Source organism: Adiantum capillus-veneris, chromosome 2 (assembly GCF_014529385.1).
Source record: "Adiantum capillus-veneris isolate H3 chromosome 2, ASM1452938v2, whole genome shotgun sequence".
NCBI lineage: Eukaryota > Viridiplantae > Streptophyta > Polypodiopsida > Polypodiales > Pteridaceae > Adiantum > Adiantum capillus-veneris.
The window spans coordinates 48,725,481-48,749,963 of NC_140932.1; the positions used below are offsets into that span (position 1 = coordinate 48,725,481).

A 24,483-nucleotide genomic window follows, 5' to 3' on the forward strand; every position below is an offset into this window, starting at 1 on the left:
TATATATATATATATATATATATATATATATATATATATATGTATGTATGTATGTATGTATGGATATATATATATATATCTATGTATGTTTGTAATCAATGTGACTATGGTCTTTTTTATATAATGTCATTGCTTTTATTAAAAGACTGCGTTCTCTATGGCATTGTTTGCATTTCAAAATCAAGGTCGTGTTATGGAAACTAGCACACAATATGTTGAGCATTACAAATTTTTCACACACCTCAGACTCCACGAATGACTTCTTGTAACATAAAGTGCCTAGGTCAGTAACTCGAGCTCCCGATTCCGCGACAATTTGTGCTAATGTGTGTATGTCGATTTTGGTATCATTAAGCACATCCTCATCTCCAATGAGATTAACAAACCAAGTCTCCACCTACATCAAAAAAACCGTTGGATCCCAAACAAAAACTTGCAACATAAAGAAAGGACAAAATATGAAGAGTAGTCATGCACCTCTCTCACAATCGTGTGGTCTGCGCTCCCATCAAACTTAAAATAGTTCATATCTGTCTTTATAAGCTTATCATTTCTCTCAATGAGATCCTCAAATGGTTTAAGGAGAGGGTTCTGAGTCATTGTTGCAACAACTTCACTCCATTCAATGGACTGATTACGATCCTAGATAAATATCACAAAGTTTTGTAACTCTCTCTCTCTCTCTCTCTCTCTCTCTCTCTCTCTCTCTCTCTCTCTCTCTCTCTCTCTCTCTCTCTCTCTCTCTCTCTCTCTCTCTCTCTCTGTGTGTGTGTGTGTGAGTGTGTGTGTGTGTGTGTGTGTGTCTACTAGAACTTTTTGTTTTAAAGTGTGACAACTCATTAAGAAAGTTCAAGATCTTTCATTCGATAGATCATGCCTTAGCCTCTCTCTCTCTCTCTCTCTCTCTCTCTCTCTCTCTCTCTCTCTCTCTCTCTCTCTCTCTCTCTCTCTCTCTCTCTCTCTCTCTCTCTCTCTCTCTCTCTCTCTACCTTTGCTTCTTGTACAAGCTTTGACATAATCCTAGTGGTTCCAGCAATGATGACTTTGAGTTGTTCATCCATTTCTTTGATAGCTCCGGCATTTTTAAGCTTACCAAAGGATGGTGCAAGGTTGCAATGGAAGGGTATGACATCTTGGTGTCTCTCATGAGATACAAGATTCGCGACGCCTAGAGAAATAACCTGTAGCAAGTAAAAAAACTTAGATTTTTAGTTGTATGCGCTTCCATCACTTCAATCATTCCATCACTCACTTCTTACCTCTTATCCCCTCCTTGTGTGAGAGAAACCCTTAATAGACACAAGAAGACTTAGAAATATTCTCATGTAGGAAAACGGAGTCTTTTTAAGTGTTTTCCATACTATGCATATCATCATGGGCTTCTGCTCGAGAGGTACCACATACCTAGCTAGGTACGATTGGGGGCAAGGGACAACCGGCCCCCCCACCGGGCCGGCGGTCCCTTGCCCCCAATCGTACCTAGCTAAGTATGTGGTGCCTCCCTCTCAGAAACTCATGATGTTGAGGTAAGTCACAATGTGGGAGGATGGGATTTGATCATGAGCATCTACTTACATTATCCACCAATGGTCAATGTGGGCCATGCATTGTATGAAGAACGATGAATGCATGCAGCAAGCGCAACATGCAGTAGACTGTAGTCACCATGGATGGCATGATGCAAGCTTTGCAAAGCTTGAAAAGGGGTGTAGAGTTAACACAGGAAGATTTAAAAATTTTCTCATGTAGGAAAACGAAGTCTTTCTCAGTGTTTTTCATCCAATGCATAACATCAGGAGCTTCTGCTCGAGAGGCACCGCATACCTAGCTAGGTACGATTGGGGGCAGGGGACCCCGGCCCCCCCACCGGGCCGGCGGTCCCCGATCCCCCAATCGTACCTAGATAGGTATGCGGCTCCTCCCTTACAGAAGCTCATGATGTTGTGGTAAGTCACAATGTGGGTGAGAATTTGTTCAAAACTTCTTGTGTAAGAGGACCTTGGAAGGGTCGGGAAGCTCCAAGAAAGCATTGCTACCGGCGGTGGCCATTGCCAAAGCTGCGATGGAGCCATGGCGCTATGCTAAGGAACAAGAGCACGGCAGGGCAATGCACTGGACTGCCCGATATACAGGTATAAATATGGAGGGGACGTGGGAGTCTCCTTCGTGGAAACTAGCCATTATTTTTTATTTTCCTTGGCTTAGAGTCAAGCTCCTCCAGTAATGAATGAGATAACCAAACCCATTGTACAGGCCAAGAACCAGCTAAGAACCAGCTAGCGAGTTTCTAGTCAAGGCCAGCTCCTCCAGTAATGAATGAGATAACCAACCCCCTTGTACAGGCCAAGAACCAGCCAAGAACCAGCTAAGAACCAGCTGGCGAGTTTCTAGTCAAGGGCAGCTGGCCTCCCGTATCCATATTGTAGAAAGTAGAACATAAATAAACGCCGTCAAGACCATGTGGTCAAGGCCTGAAACTAACTGGCATAGTAGTAATTTCTTTTGACAGGAAGTTTTGGAAGTTTTCCAAGCCCTCTTTCATATGCTTTGTGTAATGCGATCAACTTACGTAATTTGCCATATATAACGTAAATTTAAGGGTATAAACAGAAAAAAAGATAGGCAATTTTGAGATTCTAGCATGTCAAATGACATGCGGTTATTTTGAAGCACCTGTTTTGACAGGCAAAATAGCCCTCGACAGAAAAAACAAGTGTCAATTTTAGACCCTGCATGTGGTCTCACATATGCACTTGCTCTCCATAGCCTACCCAAATTAGGATCAAAAAACGAAGATGTTATGGTCTCACAAAACATGTCAAGGGCACTTTAAATTTGGGTTTGAAATATTCAAGGAGAAATTGAACGTGCAGCTTGACCTCTTGACCTATAAGATAGATAAAGGTGAAGGGTCGATTTTTTTTATTGGTTTGACACTTTTGTCTTCACTCAAAACAAAGAATATGTTCAATATTTACAACACTACTATCTTTTAGGAAATTGTTCCCTACATGTAACATCACACTAAACTATAAGCAGGAGGCATGACTATTATTTTTTAAATTCCACTAGAGTGCAGTGAGACTTGCTCCCACTCACTCTAATTTATAACTTAGTGTTGAGTTGATTGTTGCTAAGCATCCACCTTCTCGGCTTCCATGTAGTCTTGTCACACCTCCTCCTACACAAGTCACTGGGGTTCATCAAGAGTCATGCATGGTCTGGCTTATAGGTGTTTCATTGAAGCTTATAGGTGTTTTCGTTGTGGCATTTGAGAACAATATAAGGGACTTTCTATTTGTAGAGCACTTGTAGTGGAACTAGCCTCTTTCTTCTTAGCCTCTTTTGCCTTCAAGACATTGCTTGATCAAGTGATCATTAGCGTTACAATCATGGCAACACGTCTTCCTTTTTCCCTTTTCAACGGAATTTCCACATGAAGTGTTGCCAGCAGAAGCATTAGGAACATGTATCTTTCCACTTCCAGAAGAACCATGAGAAGTGGCTACATTGTTGTTACCAATTTTTCTTTGAACAACAATAAAGGCCTAGTCAACTGCACACCATCTAGCCCTATTTTTTCTTAAAAGCTACTCTTGCAACAAGAATGTACATAATGTATCAAACTTGACAACTTTAGGATTTCCTTGAGCCATAAGTCTCCAAGTACTAGCAAAAGTCTAGTAAGAATTTGGCAAAGCATCAAGAACAGTATGACTTTGCGTACAGAAATAAGTTGCTCATTAATACCCCTGATACTAGCCAGGAAAGTTTAAATTTCATTTTCATCATGCATAATCTTCGACTCCATCTCTTTACGCAGAAATGCAATTTTAGTCTCATTATACAACTTGCATAAAGACCATCCAGAATATCCCAAGTGTGTTTTGCATATTTAGCTTAACAACTATGAGGAGTAATAGTGTGCTTCACACATCATGCAATCAATTCATGAGCTTGTGCATCTCTAACATCCCAACCAGCTTGCTCAGTTGTAAGAGTTGTGGTAGTAGTAACCCCACCACCAAAACCTGCAACATTCTCAACATCACGTGTATCCTCAAAACCAGGGCATACATCAATGCCCTGCACAACATTCAAAATGCCCTTTTACACAAGAACATGTTACATCATGTAAGCCCACATTGGATAATTGTCCCCATCCAATTTATCCTCAATAGGAGCAAACATCTTGAACACATATGTGTTGTTGTCAACCATGGCAAATGCATGCACCTGATGTGAAAATTGTCAAAAAAGAGAAGAAATGAAGTAGGACTAACGCGTGTTATATAGCACAACTCGAAGAAGATTGTAAGGGATCTGTATGCATAAAATGGCATTGCCAAAAATTCTACACAAAACGTCAAAAAATGTATTGTTTGTAGTGGAAACGGAGGCCGAAATGAGCCCAATTGGAAAATCAGAGCAGACTAAGATCTTTGAGCTTACCCAAATTATTTATTGACTTGCTAGCGGTCACCAAAGCTCATTAAAACCTAATAAAGTACATCTCCCTCACGTTTTACATACAAAGTGCTTTCTATTGGACTTTTATGAAAGTCTTGTTTGACCAAATGAGTGTCAGCTTTTTCATACCAAGTACGAGGAGATTGCTTCAACCCATACAAATGCAACTGTCAATGTGCTTTGACTATCAGTATAGATGATGTTGGCAATGTCATGTCCAACACCCAAAACAACCATAAGGCATTTGAGCCATACACACTCAACTGTAGGTGTGAAGACTGTCGTGTACTCAGCCTCACAAGTGGAAGTGGACATATTAGGTTGCTATGATATTATGAACTACCAAGCATGAAACAAAAACCACTTGTGGATAGCAATGATGATAGACCGCTTTTGGCGTGTACAAAGTTGCATGTATATGCATGGGCATATGTACAAAAATATGTAAATACATCCATTTGGGAGCTTTGCAAACTGGTTTCAAGTTTCAAACATGATGCAACGTGTACACATTTTAATTAGTCGTTTATTGTCACGTAAAGTATACACAACCATTTTGGCATACCTCTGGCCTGCTCATTCTCAACCCTTTCCCCATCAAGTACATCATGTACATGTGCATCCTTTGCCTTCTATTTTGAACATTCCTTGACCAAGTCATCATTAGCTTTACAATAATGGCAGCGCATCTTCTTTTTTCCCTTTTCACCAAAATTTTTGAACAAAGTGCTGCTAGAAGAAGCATTAGGAACATGTGTCTTTCCACTCCCAAAAGAACCATGAGAAGTGGCTAAATTGCTATTACCACTTTTATTTTTAGCAACAATAAAGGGATGTTCAATTGCACACTATTTAGCCAGGTCTTTTCTTGAAATTGACTCTTGCAACAACAATGTGCTTCATGGATGAAACTTGACAACTTCATATTTCCTTAGGTCAATAGGACTCCAAGTACGCAAAAGTCTGGTGAGAATCTAGTAAAGCATCAAGAAGATTCTACACAAGGTAATTGTCAGAAATAGCTTCGCCTGCAGAAATAAGTTTCTCGTTGATATCCTTGATAGCAGCAAGAAAAGTACCCATTTCATCTTCCTCATGCATAATCTCTTCAACTCCAACTCCTTACGTAGCAATGCAATTTTAGCCTCATTAGGACTTGCATAAAGACCACCCAGAATATCCCAAGCCTGTTTTTGAGATTTAGTTGAACGAATGTGAGGAGTAATAGTGCACTTCATAGATAATGCAATCAATGCATGAGCCCCTGCATCTCTAAAATCCCAACGAGCTTGCTCAGTCGTAGGAAAAATAGCTCTGGTAGTAGAAACCCTGCCACCAAACCTGCAACATCCTCAACATCGCATGTATCCCTCCTGTATCCTCAGAACCAGGGTGTACATCAATGCCCTACACAACATTTCAAACGCCATTTGAAACAAGGACATGTTGCATCATGTAAGCCCACATTGGGTAATTGTCCCCATCCAATTTATCCTCAGCAACAAACATCTTGAACACATTTGTGTTGTTGTCATCCATGGTGAATGCCTGCACTTGATGTGAAATTTGTTAGTCTGTTTGAAAAGAGGAGAAACAAAGCGGGACTAATGTGTGCTATGTAGCACAACCCAAAGGAGACTGTAAGGGACCTGTTATCCCAAAGTATTTGTCAATTTGCTGACACTCACAAAAGCTCATTGAAATCAGAGAAACTGAGCAAGCGTGTGCCAGCAACGCTAGAAACTAAGCCCCAAAGGACACACTCTGCTCTAATACCAATTGTTGGAAATAGGGTTGCGAGAAAATACACATAGCTTGGAGAAGATGAAGAAGATCAAGATATGCAACAGAGAGTTGTATTACTTAGCATGAAATGGTGGGCGTATATACAATGCACGGGACCCCGGGGGGGGGGGGGGGGGGGGGGGGGGGGGGGGGGGGGGGGGGGGGGGTTCTCTTAGTGAGGGAAAAAAATACCTCTACGGTCCTAAGTGTGTTTTCACACTTCACTGCCATATGTATATCATAACACTATTGAGAGCAAAGAAAAAGTTGGCTAATATTTTAACTAATATATTTTCATGTTTCAAAAAGGACTATGAGTAGTAAGTCTTATGGGAAAAAAATTACATTCCCAAATGTGAATCAAGTAATACTAGCTTGTGATTGTGTTATAGCTTTACAAAGGAGCTCCATCTCAAGCCAATTCTTGAAAATTGTTAGTCTTCATCGATCCAGTTAAATCAATCATTGAAAAAAAAAACTAGATTAGCATCCAAATCACACAGTAGAGTTCTTTTCCCAACTTAGATTTACTAACCCTAGGGGCATAAATGCAACATGCTGAAGGTTCTATATCAAAGTCTTGGAAGGTAAGGTCACCAAAACAACCAAAATTTGTGTTTTTTATGTGGAATATACTGTATCTACTCTTTTTGAGCAACAAATTCTATATTTCTCAGATTCTCAATACCGTAGATTCAACATTTTGGAACAACCAAAATCAAGTACAAGACTTACTATCCCTACAAAATCCCAAGATATTAGTTCTTTCCGATTTAAAACTAATTCAAGGATTGTTAGTGCATAACTAGCCATTCAGAATAAGCAACAAGAACAAAACCAACTTATCCAACAAAAGGTTGGTAAGCTAGAACAAGTAATTTACGTAGTTATATTATGATAACATAATCATGCCCTTTAATCAATAGGACAAAAATAACTATTTAGTAGAATAAAGGAAAAAAAATATACACACAATCAACAACTTAGGATAGCAAAGTGGGAAAGTAAGTAACCTAAAGAACTAGGTAAACACTACTGAAGGCTTAGTCCTCAATAAATCACAAGTACTTATTGCAGGAGCTAATAGAGTATTTAGCAAGAGTATAAATAAGTTAAAATCCAGCAAGAGGCACCCAAATTGCTTTGGAAGGCAAGATCAACCTGGTTTTTTAGAAAGAAATAAAATCCATTGAAGTTAACAAATAACAATGTAAGCTTTTAATGAATAAAAGATTTTATGGGTATCAAGACTGAGAAGAGATCCTATCACTCAGATACTAGCATATGGACAAAGAGTCATACTAGCAAGACAATCAAGAACATAAGGAACTAACTAAGACAATCAATCCACAATTAGAGATTGATCAACAACTAGTATGAGGCAATTCCTACATATTAAGCAAGGCACATAATGCTAGTAAGGAAGTAAAAATTGGGGCGAGCATCTACCAGGTTTCTTAACAAAAGTGGAATCATAAGTTACAGATAGAAAAGGCAACATAGCAACCCACATTAATTAGCAAAGTCAAAAATGCTTTATAATTTGATTAACAACCTTCAAATAGGGAATAATTCAATAGGTCTTTAGAGTACAAAAAAGTACAAAAATCGGAGCCTTAGCAAAGTTATCCGGGCTTAGACTATAAGTTTGGGCCTCTCTATGAAAAAAAAATTACATCAAAAATCTTTAAGGAAAAACTAGTCAGTTTACACTATGTCTCATACCATATTGAGGGTTTATGAATGGTGGTCGTGCCTCGTAAACATGGGGAAAAAGATGTTTGATTATGGATTCTGAATATGTCAATGGGATTTCATCTCTATGTTATAGGAAATAGCTTCCATTAAAATCCTTGATTGATCGACCTGTCATGTGGCGTATAACCCTTACAACCACGAACACGATGGATAGAGGACTTCATATCTTCTATTGCTCATATCTCTACTTCATGGAAACGAAATAGGGTGTTGCCAGCAGAATTTGAGAATAAAGGAAGGCCATCTATCAAGTCGCCCCAATCTTCCCGGGTTTGGGGACCTCACATACTCACGGACATCACAAATTGTGTTCCTCCACCACCACGTACTATGCACACCACAAGCGTACATATTCTCTTGCCCACAGAGTTTGCATTGAAGGTCGCACATAAGGGTGAGTAGAGATCATCACAAGAATGCCGCGCCACTGGTGGGACTAATGTTGACATTTGGATGGATGGCCATTTTTACGCATACAATCTCATAAGCCACTTTCATCCATCATATTTAATATCCTTTCAATGTTTCTTTAATATCTTGGGAGGGGAGAAGCAGGTTTATTAGGTTATTACAAGCGATTGTCTATTGGTGCAAGTGCTTCTTTGCATTTGTGGATGTACCAATGTCAAGCTCTTCAGCTCAACACATTGGCATTACAAGAAAGAATTGCCTCTTTGAAGAGGGAGGTTTCAACTCTCCAACAACAAATACAAAAAAGGGATGCCCACATTATGAAGCTTGGAAACACCATCACACATTTGACATAAACACACCTTGGTGCAAGGGACACAAGTGTGCATTTTTATCCATTGAAACACTTGCAATGGGTGGAGCATGCAAATGATGAGTGACACCCACAAGGTGATTTGTTCTTCATCTACAAGAGATATTTCTACTTCACAGTAATACCTTGTTGTTACATACCTCAAGAAGGTTACACAATATACTTCTTAATTTTGGTTGTATTCTTATTCTCATATAGTATGATGTCTAAGGTCTCGCCTCTACTTGTTTTGAAGTGCTTGGCCCACACAAAGGTTTCTTTTGTGCCAAAACAATGAGTGTCAAATAGTGAAAGGTCAAAGGTAGAGAGGTTAAGTGTCACTCTAATGAATAATTCCCTATTGCAAACAAAGCAAAAGGATTCAATCAAGCCATATCCCACCCTATATTTCAATGTGCAATCACAGAAAGACATTTGGTGGCTGGGTGCTATTGAGGTGCCCAAAGAGATCAATGGAGTACTTTCATGGATTTTTGAGAGAACTCCATGGATTACAGAAGTAATACACTCCCAACTTGCAAGTGAGAAGTTGGTTGTTGAGGGCTCATGCAGCTTTGATGTGGAGTGGAACCTGGGTGGGGACATTTGCAAAAATCCGGCACTACCAGCAGAAGACAATCGAGTGGCTCATTCGACAAATTCCCTTTTCTTGCATGGTGAAGGGGGTGCTCCAAAGATATGGAAATCAATATAGAATGCAAGAAATGGTGTTGGAGGTGATTCAAGAAGTTTTGGAGGCCCACATCATTTATGTGTTAGAGGATACCAACCTTTGTGCCATACATGCAAAGAGAGTGACTATACAATCAAAGGACGTGCAACTTGCACGCCCATTGAGGCGAGACTTCGAGCATTAGCCGAAGTGAAACTTATCTTTTTGTATTAGCCACCCTACTTTTATATCGAGCATTTTTTTAATGATTGAAGGATTCAAAGTTTTGTATCTTCTATGTTTAAAATTGTTTAATCTCTTTAGCTTCTTCATGTTTTTAAGTTAAATGATATATATCTATTGTACAGCCTTTGGGTCCACCAATGTCAAAGGCTCCACCAATGTCAAGGGGGAAGGGGGTGTATTTGTGCATGAGCACTTGAATTCAAGCAAAATATGTGCTTTTCAAGTGTCCTGGAGTGCACACCATGCCAAAAAAAAATCAAAAAGGGGGGTGGACAAAAGGACACGGAAATCATCCAAACTGGGCACAAGGGCAAGCAAATCATCCACCCCATTTTGGATGATTTGCGCGCCCTTATGGCCACCTCTCTTTTTTATTTTTTTGGACTTGTATGCACTCCAAGACACTAGAACAACACATATTTTGGTTGAATTCAAGTGTTCATGCACCCATTCAGCTTTGGCTCAAGTAGTGTCAAGCGGGAGGGGTTGAAGTAATGTGTGGACATTGGAATTTCACCTAGATTGGTCCTTGTTTGGCAGTTTTGTGTGCCCTCATGGACACTCCCCTTTTTTCTTTTTTTGGCCTTGTGTGCTTCCTAGGACACGAGAAAAGATCACATCTGGCTGAAATTTTGGTGTCCATGCATCCATTTTTTCCCTCCCCCTTGACTATGACACTAGTTACAATGAGTTGTTTGGCAAAGCAAAAAAGACACCCCTTAGTAAATGACAACACAAAGTTAAGGACTTTTAAAAACTTTAAAACATAATTGAAAAGAATGTATAAGATAGAGAGGCAACTCCATATACTTCATTAGTGCTTTGAAGGAAGGATGTTACAGCATTCATTTGAGGTGCCCACAATTTTCTTAGCCAATTTTTTGCATCTCTTGTCAAAAAAAATCTAATATCTAACCAACCCAAATGATTTTCTCATATTAAATTGATCATTTAATGTGGGAGAATGAACAGGAGCAAGGGTTAGAATATAGACATGTGCTTACAGATCTATCTCAACACGGGGCCAATGGTAAAGGGGTCCAAATGAGAGAAGGTCTGTCAAAGAGCAAGGCTAGCTAATGAAGCTTAAATACCTTAGGGTTGGCTTCATTAAAAACCTCCAAAGGTTAGTGTTAAAAGTCCTTTGACCCTAGGCAAGCTAGGGTTGTGCTTGAGGTGGGAACGCGGCCCAAGCTTGAGGTGCTTGTCGTGCTTGTTGACTAAGGTGCTTGAGGTGCTTGCCGTGCTTGTTGACTAAGGTGCTTGAGGTGCTTAATGACTAAGGTTCTAAGGTGATCCATGACTAAGGTGCTTGAGGGGGTAAGGTATTCAAAAGTTAATCCATATCCCTACACAAGGGGGGGCGATCCCTCATTGTAGGGGCTAGAGAGAGAACACATACTCCCTCACACAAGGCAAGGTTGGTACAAAGGAAGAACATAGGACAATTTTCAAGCTCCTCTTCATGTTGCCCTCATGGTGTGCCTAAAGCCTATTGGTTGGCCTCCCGAGTTTATCTACAAATATGTGGACAAGTTTTGAGATTTACATCTCAAGGCTACTGTCTTTCAAAAGATAGACTTCGCCAAGCAAAAGCAACAATTTTGTGCAGGATTACCTGAAGAGATGGCCAAGTATGTCAACTCCCAATGGCCTGGTTCTATCATTGAAGTAATCCACCCCACTATGGTTTCTTCGTGCGTCAATTTCCAACAAGGGGCTAGAAGGAATGTCAGGCCCATGGAAAGCAAAGACAAAATTAATGCAAAGGGGAAAATTAATGCCCAAAATTCTTCCCAAGGCAATAACAACAACAACAACAACAATCTGTTCAAGGAGAAGGGAGTTTACAAAGGTAAAAATAGACTCTCTCTCCTCAACAGCTTGAGTCTTTTCGCAAGAACCACAAATGTTTTAAGTGTGGGGAGCAAGGACATGGTTATCGTTCTTGCCCCAAGAGAAATGCCCCCGATGAGACTCCTAGAGCTTCCACTATCAAAGATCCAAAAGAGGATGCTCATTGCAAAGGATCACCTCTCTCCTATGCTTGGGAAAAGGTAAGGGAGCATGATGCCTTCATCTTTTTTGACCCTGGCTCTACTCACAACTTCATATCAACGGATTTGGCCACCAAGTTGGGCATTCAAGATTTTGAGATGGGAGATATTGTAACTACCGATACAAATTTTAAGGGACAGCAAGCCTCCTTTACTCCGTTGATTGGGAAGTTGAGGCTTCATGTCCAGAGCTATGCCGATAAAGAAGACTTTTTCATCTCTCCTCTCCAACATGAGGATGCTATCCTAGGGGCACCGTGGTTCAACCGTATGTCCGTATGGATCCATCAAAGTTGGAGGTAATAAAAGCATGGCCTAATCCAAGGAATCTACATGAGCTAAGAAACTTTATTGGTATGTGTGCATACTATAGACGCTTCATAGCAAAATTATCTCAAATAGCACGACCATTACATGACTTAACAAAGAAGAACGTTAAGCATTCATGGATTGCTAAGGATCAAAATGCTTTTGACCATCTCAAAGAGAAGCTTACCTCCCAACCATTCCTCATGCTTCGGGATCTCTCAAAGCCATTTGAGGTCCAATTTTATGCTTGTGGTGATTGCCTTGGAGCACTCTTGCTTCAAGAAGGTCATGCCATAGCATATGAGAGCCGAAGGCTCAATGCGATGAACGGGTCTTGGAAATTTATGAAAAAGAGCTTTTAGCTATTTTACATGCGCTAGACACATGGAAGCACTATCTATTGGGAAATCCATTTATTTTACGAACAGACCAGCAAAGTCTCAAGTACTTCATGACACAAACCAAGCTTTCCGACAAACAAATGAGGTGGGTAAATTTTCTTTCGCAATTTTATTTTCATATTGTTCACATTGTTAGTAAGCACTATCAAGTGGCCGATGCACTTTCATGAGACAAACAAAAGTTAATACGATATCTATAACAACTCACAATGATCTATCTTCTATGATAGATGAGTATGCTATTGTTTGACCATGACTTTAAAGACATAATTTCAGCCCTTGCTTTGGGAAAGAAAGAAAAACCATTCACCTTGCAGGATGGTTATCTTCTCCATGGCCATAGGCTATGTGTTACCCACTCCCTTCGTGATAAAGTCATGTATGAATCCCATGCTCTTCCCTATGCAGGTCATAGAGGCATTCAACCTACTCTTCAAGGAGTAGAAACGTACTTCTATTGGCCTACCATGAAAGTGGACATACAAGAGTATGTTTCAAAATGTGTCTTATGCCAAAAGACTAAGTATGATAGAGGGAAGCAACCTAGATTACTCCAACCATTGCCAATCCCTAATTCACCATGGGAGAGTATATCCATGGATTTTATCTTTGGATTACCCAAGTCTATCCATGGGAATATGGGAATATGGGAATATGGGAATATGGGCAATAGTCGACGGGTTTAGAGCAAGCACACTTTATTCCTGTCAAAAAGACTATTAAGGCACACCAAATGGCAACTCTCTTCATATCCCAAATTTTCAAACACTATGGATTTCCAACATCCATCGTGTCAGATAGAGATCCTAGAATGAGCAATAATTTTTCGAAAGGTCTTTTTGAAAACCTAGGTACAAGATTGAATTTCTCTTCAGCTTATCATCCACAAACGGATGGCCAATGTGAGATAGCCAATCTTACAAATTTGTATCTACTAAAGACCAATGTTATAGAAGTAGATCAACGCTCACAATGGAAAAAGTACTTACCTCTTATAGAGTATGCACACAATAATATTGTGCATACTTCTACAGGAAAAGCGCCTTTTGAAATCATTGAGGGAAGACCTAAAAGTCTCTTGCTACTTAAAGTACATGGGAAGATCTTTGTTGTCGATGAGTATAGCCGTGACCTACAAGAATCTTTTCAAAAGATTAAGGAGGCTATATCCATCTCTCAACAAAGGAAAAAAGTTGTTGCTGACAAGCACAGAAGGGTCTTAAAGTTTAAACAAAATGATTGGGTCTTACTTAAGTTTACCAAGGCTCGATTGAGGCAAAAGACGGGTAAAAATTCCTTCGGGCCATCGAAAGTATTATGCTAAACTAGCAAAAAGATAGTATGGTCCTTTTCAAATCTTGAATCCAATCAATGAGATGGCTTATCAACTCGAGCTGCCCAACCATTGGCTCATGCACAATGCTTTTCATGTGAGAATACTTAAGCCCTACAAAGGAGAGCCACCAAGTGAACCAATTATTGAGCACCCTCCCAAAATCGAAGACCAAGAAGAGGTGCTACAGTCCGAAGCTATCCTTCGGCATGAAGACAAGGTACTACGACATGGTAAGATTATCCGACGGTACCTTATTAAGTTCAAAAATTATCCTTTTGAAGATGCTAGATGGATGCAAGGAATACAGCTTAAGGATAGTATGAACCTTGTCGATGCTTACAATGCTACATTAGAGTAAGAAAATGTACATGTTTCTTTTAGAAGATCAATGTTTTTGTCTTATAAGACTAATTATCTCTTTATTGTGCACAAATTTAAGTATGCATGCTTAGAATCATGTTTGTGATGACGACGTCTAGAATTTGTCACTCTACTTGGGAGAATGAAATGGACTAAAGAGTAGATATGCTTGCGGTAACTATGTCTCCTAAGCACTAAATGGATTAGTCATCCATCTTGGAATGATGTCATAGGGTAAAAAGGGATCCTCTATCCGCTAAGAAACATTGACTAATGACTAAGGATTTATATTTTCTACCTCATAGTCGAGGACGACTATGATTTCAAGAGAGAGGTAATTTCATAAAATCTAGTATCTAACCAACCCAAATGATTTTCTCATATTAAACCGATCATTTAATGTGGGAGAATAAACGGGAACAAGGGTTATAATATAGACATGTGCTTACAGATCTATCTCAACACGGGGCCAATGGTAAAGGGGTCCAGATAAGAGAGGTTTGTCAAAGAGCAAGGATAACTAATAAAGCTTAAATACCTTAGGGTTAGCTTCATTAAATACCTCTAAAGGTTAGTGTTAAAATGCCTTTGACCTTAGGCAAGCTAGGGTTGTGCTTGAGGTGGGAACCCGACCCAAGCTTGAGGTGCTTATTGTGCTTGCTGACTAAGGTTCTTGTCATGCTTGCTGACTAAGGTGCTTGAGATGCTTAATGACTAAGGTGCTAAGGTGCTCCATGACTAAGGTGCTTGAGGGGATGAGGTATTCAGAAGTCAATGCATATCCCTACACAAGGGGGGACAAACCCTCATTGTAGGGGCTAGAGAGAGAACAAGCACTCCCTCACACAAGGCAATCTTCGTACAAAGAAAGCAAATAGGACACTTGTCAAGCTCCTCTTCATCTTGCCCTCATGGTGTGCCTAAAACCTATCGGTTGGCCTCCCAAGGGGTCCAATGATAATCAAATTTATTTAATTAATTGTCTATGCATTTATCAAGTCCTCTCTCTCAAAGCGGAAAGGGAGACACTTGTCCCAAGGCTACCCTTGTTTCTTGATATGCACTAAGTCTGTGATTGGCCAAGCTTGAGGAGGTCCAATCATGTGCAAGATAGTGCTAGAAGAGGGGATCAACCAAATCAAGGAGGGGACTAGGTTGGGGGGTATACTCTCTCACACACACACACATTGTGTGAAGTGCAAAGTGCTAGAGCTCCATCTCCTTCTCCAAGCTAGTAGGGAAGTTCAGAGCCTACACCAACACTCTTGGTTATGGAATGCAAATCCAACCAAGAGCCATGCTTCAATGCTTAAGCTTTCCATCTTCTCCATCTTCATTACTATGCTATTATGTATGCTAGGAAGAAGAGTGATGATAAGCAAGGAACTATTTCTTTCTCCTATGAATGTTTCTTCTTCCTCTTCCCTACCCTCATTCCCTGCTAGATCTCTCCACCTTCAAAGGTGTTTGAGGCCTTGGGATTGAGGCTAGGGATAGTTTCTTTTTACAAAGTCTATGTTATGCTCGTGATGCATGAAGCTTTCCATCTTCATTGCATCGCCTAGGTTACAAGGAACACAAAGATTGTATTGTACCAACTCTCTCTTGATGGGAGAATCTATAATAAAAAAGCCTATTGGAGGGGGGGCGGCTCCACATAAATCGCGTCCTCAATTGTTTTCAAGTTCTCTAAACTCTCTTTCTTTCTTGCAAAAGTATTGTTCATGCCAAGTACTATGGTTATGTTGCTATCGCCAATTAAGTTCACCCTCTATGTTCTCAAAGTACTCTCACACAAATGCTCTCTTTAATTCTCTAATTCTATTATTCTCAAAGTTCATACACCATTTCCATTACATCTCTCTTTTGCATAAGGTAACTCCCCGGCCAAGAGAGAGTGCACTATCGCTTCACGATGAGTCGAGCCAACAAAGGCATGTATCCCTATTTGGGAAAGCACCTTGCCAGAGAAGTGAGTGCCAAATGTAGTGCATACAAGGGATCTATGCACTAGGAACAAAAGATGAGCACTTTGGGAAATGGTGCTTACACACACAAATTTTCTCAAGGCTTTGAAAGACCACATCATGAAATGACATTGGGGAGTGAAATCATTGTGTACAATGGAAATATCGCCAGGGGGAAGTTTTCCTATGTAATATGCAAGGGAGGATTGTGGTCCAAAGGCAGTCTGCTTGTCGCCCATATGCGTTGCAAACTCATCAAGCTTCAAGACATCCTATCATAAACCAATCAAGGGTAAGAAAAAGATAATTAAGGTGAGAACAAAAAACTTTGAAATTAGGATAGAATTAACCTCCTCCTCCTCTCTATTGCCCTTGGCATTCAAGTCGATACATGACTTCACCGCATCCACAAAGTTTGACTCATCAAAGGGGGAATTTTTCACTAGAATAGGTATTCTTACAGCTACAACCTTGGCTTGCGTGTCTTGGAAATCTTCCTCTTCTACATGCAACTACTCTACTACCAGAACCTATGCACGCACAAGTGCGATAGTGTCAGTGAAAAAGTCATCGAGTGGCAAGAGCTTGCTTTCAAGGGTATATGGCATGGATTCTAGGGGGAATTGGGTGTTTGTGCATAGCACACTAAATCACTCATCCATGGAGAGGTCAAATGCTTTCTCCAAGTCATGCAAAAAAAAGAAACTCCTCCCCATCCACTACCACCGACGATAAGCGGTTGATCTCTAGCTCTAGGATTGGCCCATATGGTTAGTGAATCATCCTATGGGGCGACACTAGTGCTAGCCATGACAATGGATTTTCAAACACTTCCTTGAGCTCCCTAGGTTACTCAATCAAAAGTGACTAGCCTTCGGTCGAAGGGTTCATGGAGACACCTTGCTACTCCTTCGCATCTTTGATGATGGAGCCAACCTGAAGGTGTGGTAGTCGCACCTCCTCCAAATCAGGTTCCTTGCTAAAAAAGAAGATGAAAGTAGCCAACCGAGAAAGGTACTTTACCCCCAATTTACGCTTCTTCAGCACTAGCACCCCTAGGACCTACTCGTCCAAGAAATGGCATGCATCGGTGGCAATTTCTTGGAGCCGTCCCAATCGCTTAGAGAACAGATAATCTCCTTTGTGGATGTAGCAATGGAGATTGTAAGGCCCCCAGATCCCTGTATGTTCCGGGATAGGTACGGCATATTTGATGATGTGCTCCTCCATGAATGCTGATTTTTTTGTAAATACGTCCATGTGGAGGGAAACTGTGGCGTCAAGGTCGAGGAGACAAGTGAAAAAGGTGTGAAGTCCCAAATTTTCCTTATAGTTGGTGTCCTCAAGGAAGAGTGTGAAGTGTGACAAAGGGGTGGATGTGTGTACAAAAGCAGAGGCTGTGGATGTATCTATATCTGGTTCGGAGTGTCGATGGTAAGTGGAAGAGCTCAAGGGTTGTGAAAGTGAAAAGTGAGAATGAGTTGTCAAGCCCCCCTTTTTATAATGGTGGCCTTTTAAAAATAAAGCATTTTTTCCAAAAATAGCTCAATAAATGTCTTTTTTAAATGGGACAGGCAAATCACGCTATAAAAATGGACTTTCGTCTCATTGTGATGCGTAGATTTAATAATACGTAAAAATTATTTTGAAACAAATTGTACACAAGACTGTTATTATTGAATGAAAAATTATAATTAAAGTCCAAAATTTGCCAAAGCTAAGAAAATGGATTACATAGGCGATTTTTTTTAAAACTGTAAAAATTACAAAGCTATAACAGCAATAGCATAGCTTCATCCATGCCCCAGTCATCCTGGACCTTTGTTTTGTCTTCCATTCTCTTTCCAATCTGCAAACATTCAACAATAAGTGAACGTTAAACTTTGATGGACCAAAACTTCGGTGAAAGGATCCTTACCTTGTGACCTTGGAGACAAAATTGAGCTGTTAAAAAACCTCAAAACCCATAATGGTGAAAGTTTCTCGCTTGTTGTTGAGAGTCCAATGCTTGTTCACTTGGAAAGATTCCAAAGCATTATTGGGCATCCTCACTATAATGTCAAAGCTTGCAATAGCTCCATCTGTTAGGAAATAAGACGTAGCTAAATAGATAATTGAGTAGATTACTTAATGGAGAGAGACAGATTTATATACACGAGATTATAGAGTAGAGAGAGAGAGAGAGAGTACACACGATATACGTGGTTCACCCAATGTGGGCTACGTCCATGGGAAAGCAGCCACTTAATGGCTTTAGTACTTCAAAACAAGAAGTAGTTTACAAAGGGATTATACCCTTAATGGAGCTCCCGCCTTGCTTCACTCTCACCACCTCACACTCACCTTGTTGCATCAAATTCACACTACGAAATGTGTGTATAAATGGCCTCCTTTTATAGGCCAAAAGGGCTGCCCTCTCTTATGAGAGACAGCCATGTGTAGCCGCCCTTGTGCGAATAAGTCCAAATCGAACCCTCCAATCCGCCCATGTGTGGTCGCCCTTGAGAAGACAAGTCCGCTTTTGAATTCGGCCACCGGCCATTGAATTCGATCACCGGCCACCGGCCATTGACTTCTGACCACCGGCCACCGGCCATTGACTTCCGACCACCGGCCATCGGCCATTGACTACCGACCATCGGCCAACCGATCGGTTGTTTTTCGACCACTTTCCGGCTGCCGGCCGACCATAATATTCCGGCGAAAAAGAATATTCCGGCGAAAAAAAAAGTCTTTGGGGCCTCTGCCCCCGAGGCCTTTAAAGTTGCCACTGATTCTTGTCCGTGAAAATTTTGGTTTCCGGTGAGTGATTTTCCTTCACGCACGATGGCTTCTCCTCATAATGGGGGCCTTACAAATGTGCGCTTTTACCACAGAAAATTACAAGGGTAAATCAGGCTCCATACTTAACAATCTCCCACTTGGAGACTGATCTCCAAACCAAACCTGTGACTGCTTTCCATTCTGGCTTCTTATCCTTGAATGCCGATTGAAGATGAGCAAAAGCTCAACTTCTCCTTGTTGACCACCTTTGTAAACATGTCTGCAGGATTTTCACTTGTATGCACCTTTCCTAGCTTTAGTTGTCCCTCTTCCAAAAGAGTGCGTATGAAGTGATATCTCACCTCAATGTGCTTTGTCCTTGAATGAAAGGCTGAGTTCTTCGCAAGATGGATAGTGCTTTGGCTATCACTGTACAAGACACAATTGTCTTGTTTGAATCCAAGCTCTTCTAAGAATCTGTGAAGCCACAGAATTTCTTTGCTTGCCTCCGTCATTGCTACATACTCTGCTTCCGTGGTAGAAAGTGAAACCACTTTCTGCAGCTTTGAAGCCCAGCTTACTGTTGTGCCTCCAATAGTGAACACATAGCCAGTAGTGCTCCTTCGAGTATCTTTGTCACCTGCCATATCTGCATCAGCATACCCTTCTAGAAAAATATCAATTCCTCCAAAATACAAAGCATTTGTTTTTGTCCCTTTTAGATACCTAAGTATCCACTTCACAGCTTGCCAATGCTCTTTACTTGGGTTGTCCATGAACCTACTCACAACTCCCAGTGCATGTGCAATGTCTGGCCTTGTCCAGACCATAGCATACATTAGAGAACCTACCGCTGCAGCATATGGAACTTTAGACATATAGGCTATCTCCTCTTGTGTCTTTGGACACATATCCTTCGTTAGTTTAAAATGACCAACCAAAGGTGTAGAAACTGGTTTTGCATTTTGCATTGCAAACCTTTCTAGTACCTTCTTGATGTAATCTTCTTGAGATAGATTTATTGTCTTCTTCGTCCTGTCCCTTGATATTTTCATACCAAGTATCCTCTTTGCAGCACCTAAATCTTTCATTGAAAAAGATTTGGACAGCTCCTCTTTTAGGTCTTTGATGTCCTACATGTTAGCACTTGCAATCAACATGTCATCAACATACAACATTAGGATGATGAATTTCCCATCTCCCAAATTCTCTGTGTAGACGCAATGATCCGAGTTGCATCTTGTGAATCCATGATCCAACATCCATCGATCAAACTTCAAGTACCATTGTCTTGATGCTTGCTTTAAACCATACAAGCTCTTCTTTAATCTGCAAACCATTTTCTCCTTACCTTTTACTTCATACCCCTTTGGTTGAAGCATGTAGATTTCCTCCTCTAAGTCACCGTGAGGGAATGCCGTATTTACATCCATTTGCTCGAGATTTAGATCATGAGCAGCCACAAGGCTTAAGACAAGCCTAATTGAGTTCATTTTTACAACAGGAGAAAATATTTCATTGAAGTCAATACCTTTCTTTTGAGAAAAACCTTTTACCACAAGCCTAGACTTGTACCTTTTCTTCCCACCTTCTTCTTCCTTTAGCTTGTACACCCATTTGTTTTGAAGTGCCCGCTTACCTTTAGGCAACTCAACCAACTCCCATGTTTGGTTGCGATGTAGTGAGTCCATCTCCACTTGCATGCTCTTCGTCCATTCTTCTTTGGATTCATGTTTCATAGCTTCTTCATATGATTCCGGCTCTCCAGAATCTGAGATCAAGAGATGGTTGAAGGAAGGAACAAACCTTTTTGGAGGTCTACTTGCTCTTGTAGATCTTCGGGGAATAGGTTGAGGCTCCTCATTTGGTTGATGTTGTTGCACATTGTCACCGTTTGCAGTCCTTGAGTCTTCACCGTCCTCAAGCTCCATGTACTCATCACCTGTTTCTTTTGTTTGTTTTCTTTCCAAGTAATCTTTGTACATATTTTGTTCGTTAAAAATTACATCCCTACTCCTTAAGATTTTACCATCTTCAGGATTCCATAGGCGATACCCAAAGTCTCCTTCTCCATAGCCAATGAAGAAACACTTTTTGGACTTTGCATCTAACTTTGATCTTAGGCTTCTATCTATGTGCATGAAAGCCTCACACCCAAACACTTTGAGAAATGCATAATTCACCGGTTTACCTGTCCATGCCTCTTCTGGAACTCCCCCATCCAATGCCGTTGAGGGTGACCGATTGATTAAGTACACAGACGTACTTACAGCTTCCTCCCAAAGCTCAAGCGATAGGCCTGCATGTAGCCGCATGCTTCGTGCTCGTTCCATGATTGTCCTGTTCATCCTTTCCGAAATCCCATTTTGTTGAGGTGTCCTTGGGGTTGTCCTTTGCCTCCGAATGCCATTGCTAGCGCAAAAGCTTTCAAAAGCTTGGCTGCAATATTCGCCTCCATTGTCGAATCTGAGGCATTTAACCTTGGTACCTGTTTCATTCTCCACAAAGGCTTTCCACCTTTGAAATATGGAAAATACATCAGATTTATTCTTCATGACATAAACCCATGTTTTTCTAGTTGCATCGTCTATGAATGTTACATAGTAGAATGAGCCACCAAGTGATGGTGTACTTGCAGGACCCCAAACATCAGAATGAACCAACTCAAGTTTTTTATTTTTTCTTTCATTTCCTGATTTTTGAAATTTTACCCTCGTTTGTTTACCATAAACACAATCTTCACAGAACTCTAAGTCCACTTCTTTCAAACCTGGTAGAAGCGTCTTTGTTTGAAGGATTTGCATTCCTTTGGCACTCATATGCCCAAGTCGGTAGTGCCACACCGCAGTGTCAACTTCTGTAGTTGCTGCACAAGCTGAAGGTTGCGTGCTAACAGTACACAAGTAAAGTGTACCGACTTTTTCACCCTTGGCAACCACCAAAGATCCCTTTGAGATCTTCCACCGTTTGTTTCCGAATGAAATGTTGTGACCTTCATCGTCCAATTGTCCTGTAGAGATCAAATTTTTGCGAAGAGAAGGAACATGCCTAACATCTTTAAGCTTCCATTCATTTCTGTTAGCAGTTTTGACAGAAACGGTACCTTTGCCGACAATCTCACAAGCGTCATCATCTCCCAAGTATACATACCCAAAATTACCTTTGGTGTAGTCTTGGAAATGTTGCTTGTGTGGTGTCGCATGGAATGAAGCCCCGGAATCTACTATCCACGAATTAGACACATTGTCTAATGAGAGAATTAGAGCATCTTGCTCTACTTTACCTGCCACATTGACCTCCGATGTTGGCTTGTTGTCTTGAGACTCTGTCTCCTTCTTCTTCTTGGACCAGAAATCCTTCTTGACGTGGCCCTTGTTGCCGCAGTTCCAACATTCAAGAACTGACTTTGTGCGTGACTTGCTCTGCCTTGAGCGATCACGACCCTTTTGGTTTTTGAACCTCTCCTTAAGCCTTCCTCTTGTTTCCACTGATAGTGCAGCACTTGATGATTCTCTTGTGCTTCTCCTTCACATTTCCTCGCTTATGAGAACACCCACAACATCATCAAACTTAAGAGTATTTGTGCCAGAGATAGAATTACTTACAGCCATCACAAGGCTGTCCCAACTATCCGGTAGAGATGATAGTATAAGGAGAGCTCGCACTTCGTCATCGAAATTGATTTTCACTGATCGAAGTTGACTTATGTTTGTGTTAAAGTCATTTAGGTGTTCTGCAACTGAACCATTCTCTGTCATCTTTAGATTGAACAAGCGGCTTCATAAGAAATACCTTATAGGATACCGATGGTTTCTCGTAGAAGTCGTCAAGTGACTTCATCAAGTCCTCCGTGGTCTTCATCTCCGAAACATTGAAGGCCACCGTTGACGCCAAGCTTAACCGGATTGTTCCCAGTGCCTTTCGATCAAGGACAATCCATGCTTCATCTGCCATTGTTGCGGGCTTCTTCGCAAGATCGCCTAGTGGCAAATAGAGGTCCTTCTGGTAGAGATAGTCTTCAATCTGCATCTTCCAATGTTGGTAGTTTTTGCCGTTGAACTTCTCAATCTTGAGCTTCCCTTCCTCCGCCATAACTCCCACTCAATTCAAGGAATCCTTTCCTTGAGATAATTTAGCTACGAGCAAACCTTCTTCTGATACCAGTTGTTAGGAAATAAGACGTAGCTAAATAGATAATTGAGTAGATTACTTAATGGAGAGAGACAGATTTATATACACGAGATTATAGAGTAGAGAGAGAGAGAGAGTACACACGATATACGTGGTTCACCCAATGTGGGCTACGTCCATGGGAAAGCAGCCACTTAATGGCTTTAGTACTTCAAAACAAGAAGTAGTTTACAAAGGGATTATACCCTTAATGGAGCTCCCGCCTTGCTTCACTCTCACCACCTCACACTCACCTTGTTGCATCAACTTCACACTACGAAATGTATGTATAAATGGCCTCCTTTTATAGGCCAAAAGGGCTGCCCTCTCTTATGAGAGACAGCCATGTGTAGCCGCCCTTGTGCGAATAAGTCCAAATCGGACCCTCCAATCCGCCCATGAGTGGCCGCCCTTGAGAAGACAAGTCCGCTTTTGAATTTGGCCACCGGCCATTGAATTCGGTCACCGGCCACCAGCCATTGACTTCTGACCACTGGCCACCGGCCATTGACTTCCGACCACCGGCCATCGGCCATTGACTACCAGCCATCGGCCAACCGACCGGTTGTTTTCCGACCACTTTCCGGCTACCGACCGACCATAATATTCCGGCGAAAAAAAAAGTCTCGGGGGCCTCCGCCCCCGAGGCCTTTAAAGTTGCCCCTGATTCTTGTCCGTGAAAATTTTGGTTTCCGGTGAGTGATTTTCCTTCACGCACGATGGCTTCTCCTCATAATGGGGGCCTTACAAATGTGCACTTTTACCACAGAAAATTACAAGGGTAAATCAAGCTCCATACTTAACACCATCTACACATTGTAAGGGATTCCACACTCCAAGATTGTACATCCAACGATCATACAAGGAGATGTAGGACTTTAAATAGTACATCCCCATATGATGCTCCAACCTTACAACAGTGTCGGGGGATTTGTATTCGAAAGGTGATCCGGGAAGGCACGGGGCCTCTGGCTGTGAGAGGTGCGAGGAAGAGAGTTGTAGCAGACACAATTAATGGAGACAGAGCTTAAAACAGACAGCTTGATCCAGATTTTGAAGCTTGATAACTCAAAACAAATAATCAACAGTATCCCTACTTAATCAAATGTTAATGGAGGAGTTTATGCTCCTTACAAGGTTTAACCTGCCTTAATCGAGGTGCTAATTAAGAAAATCAAGCTTCAATGATGATGGTAATGTCTGGTCCAATGATAACAGTACCAAATAAGATCCTTGCCTTAATCCGCCTGCCAAATTTGCCTTGATCTTCTTCTTTTTCCTTCTGCTACTTCAAGGTCGAGAGAGAGCTGATTTTCTCTTCGGCTATGGCTATGGGAGCTTCGGCTTCAAATGGCCTTAGGAGTTTCAATTAGATTAGGCTTAAGATTATGGCTTAAGATTATCGACTTAGGATTATGGCTTAAG

The 24,483-nt window shown here is 41.1% G+C and overlaps 1 protein-coding gene across 2 annotated transcripts in view; it reads right to left on the minus strand.

Annotated features, from left to right (window-relative positions):
* Nucleotides 1–2,197, minus strand: part of LOC147462734 (uncharacterized) — a 3,901-nt gene extending 1,704 nt beyond the window's left edge. The window contains exons 1-4 of one of the 2 annotated variants that reach the window (XM_086527196.1): nucleotides 1,999–2,197; nucleotides 990–1,181; nucleotides 478–642; nucleotides 242–397 (exon numbers count right to left, since the gene is read on the minus strand). In XM_086527196.1, the coding sequence (XP_086383322.1) occupies nucleotides 242–397; nucleotides 478–642; nucleotides 990–1,181; nucleotides 1,999–2,049 (564 nt within the window). In that variant the 5' untranslated portion in view covers nucleotides 2,050–2,197. Of the gene's footprint in view, nucleotides 1–241; nucleotides 398–477; nucleotides 643–989; nucleotides 1,182–1,259; nucleotides 1,379–1,998 lie in introns of those variants that run through there. The other variant, XM_086527205.1, reaches the window with a different exon arrangement.
* Between the last annotated feature and the right edge of the window lie 22,286 nt (nucleotides 2,198–24,483).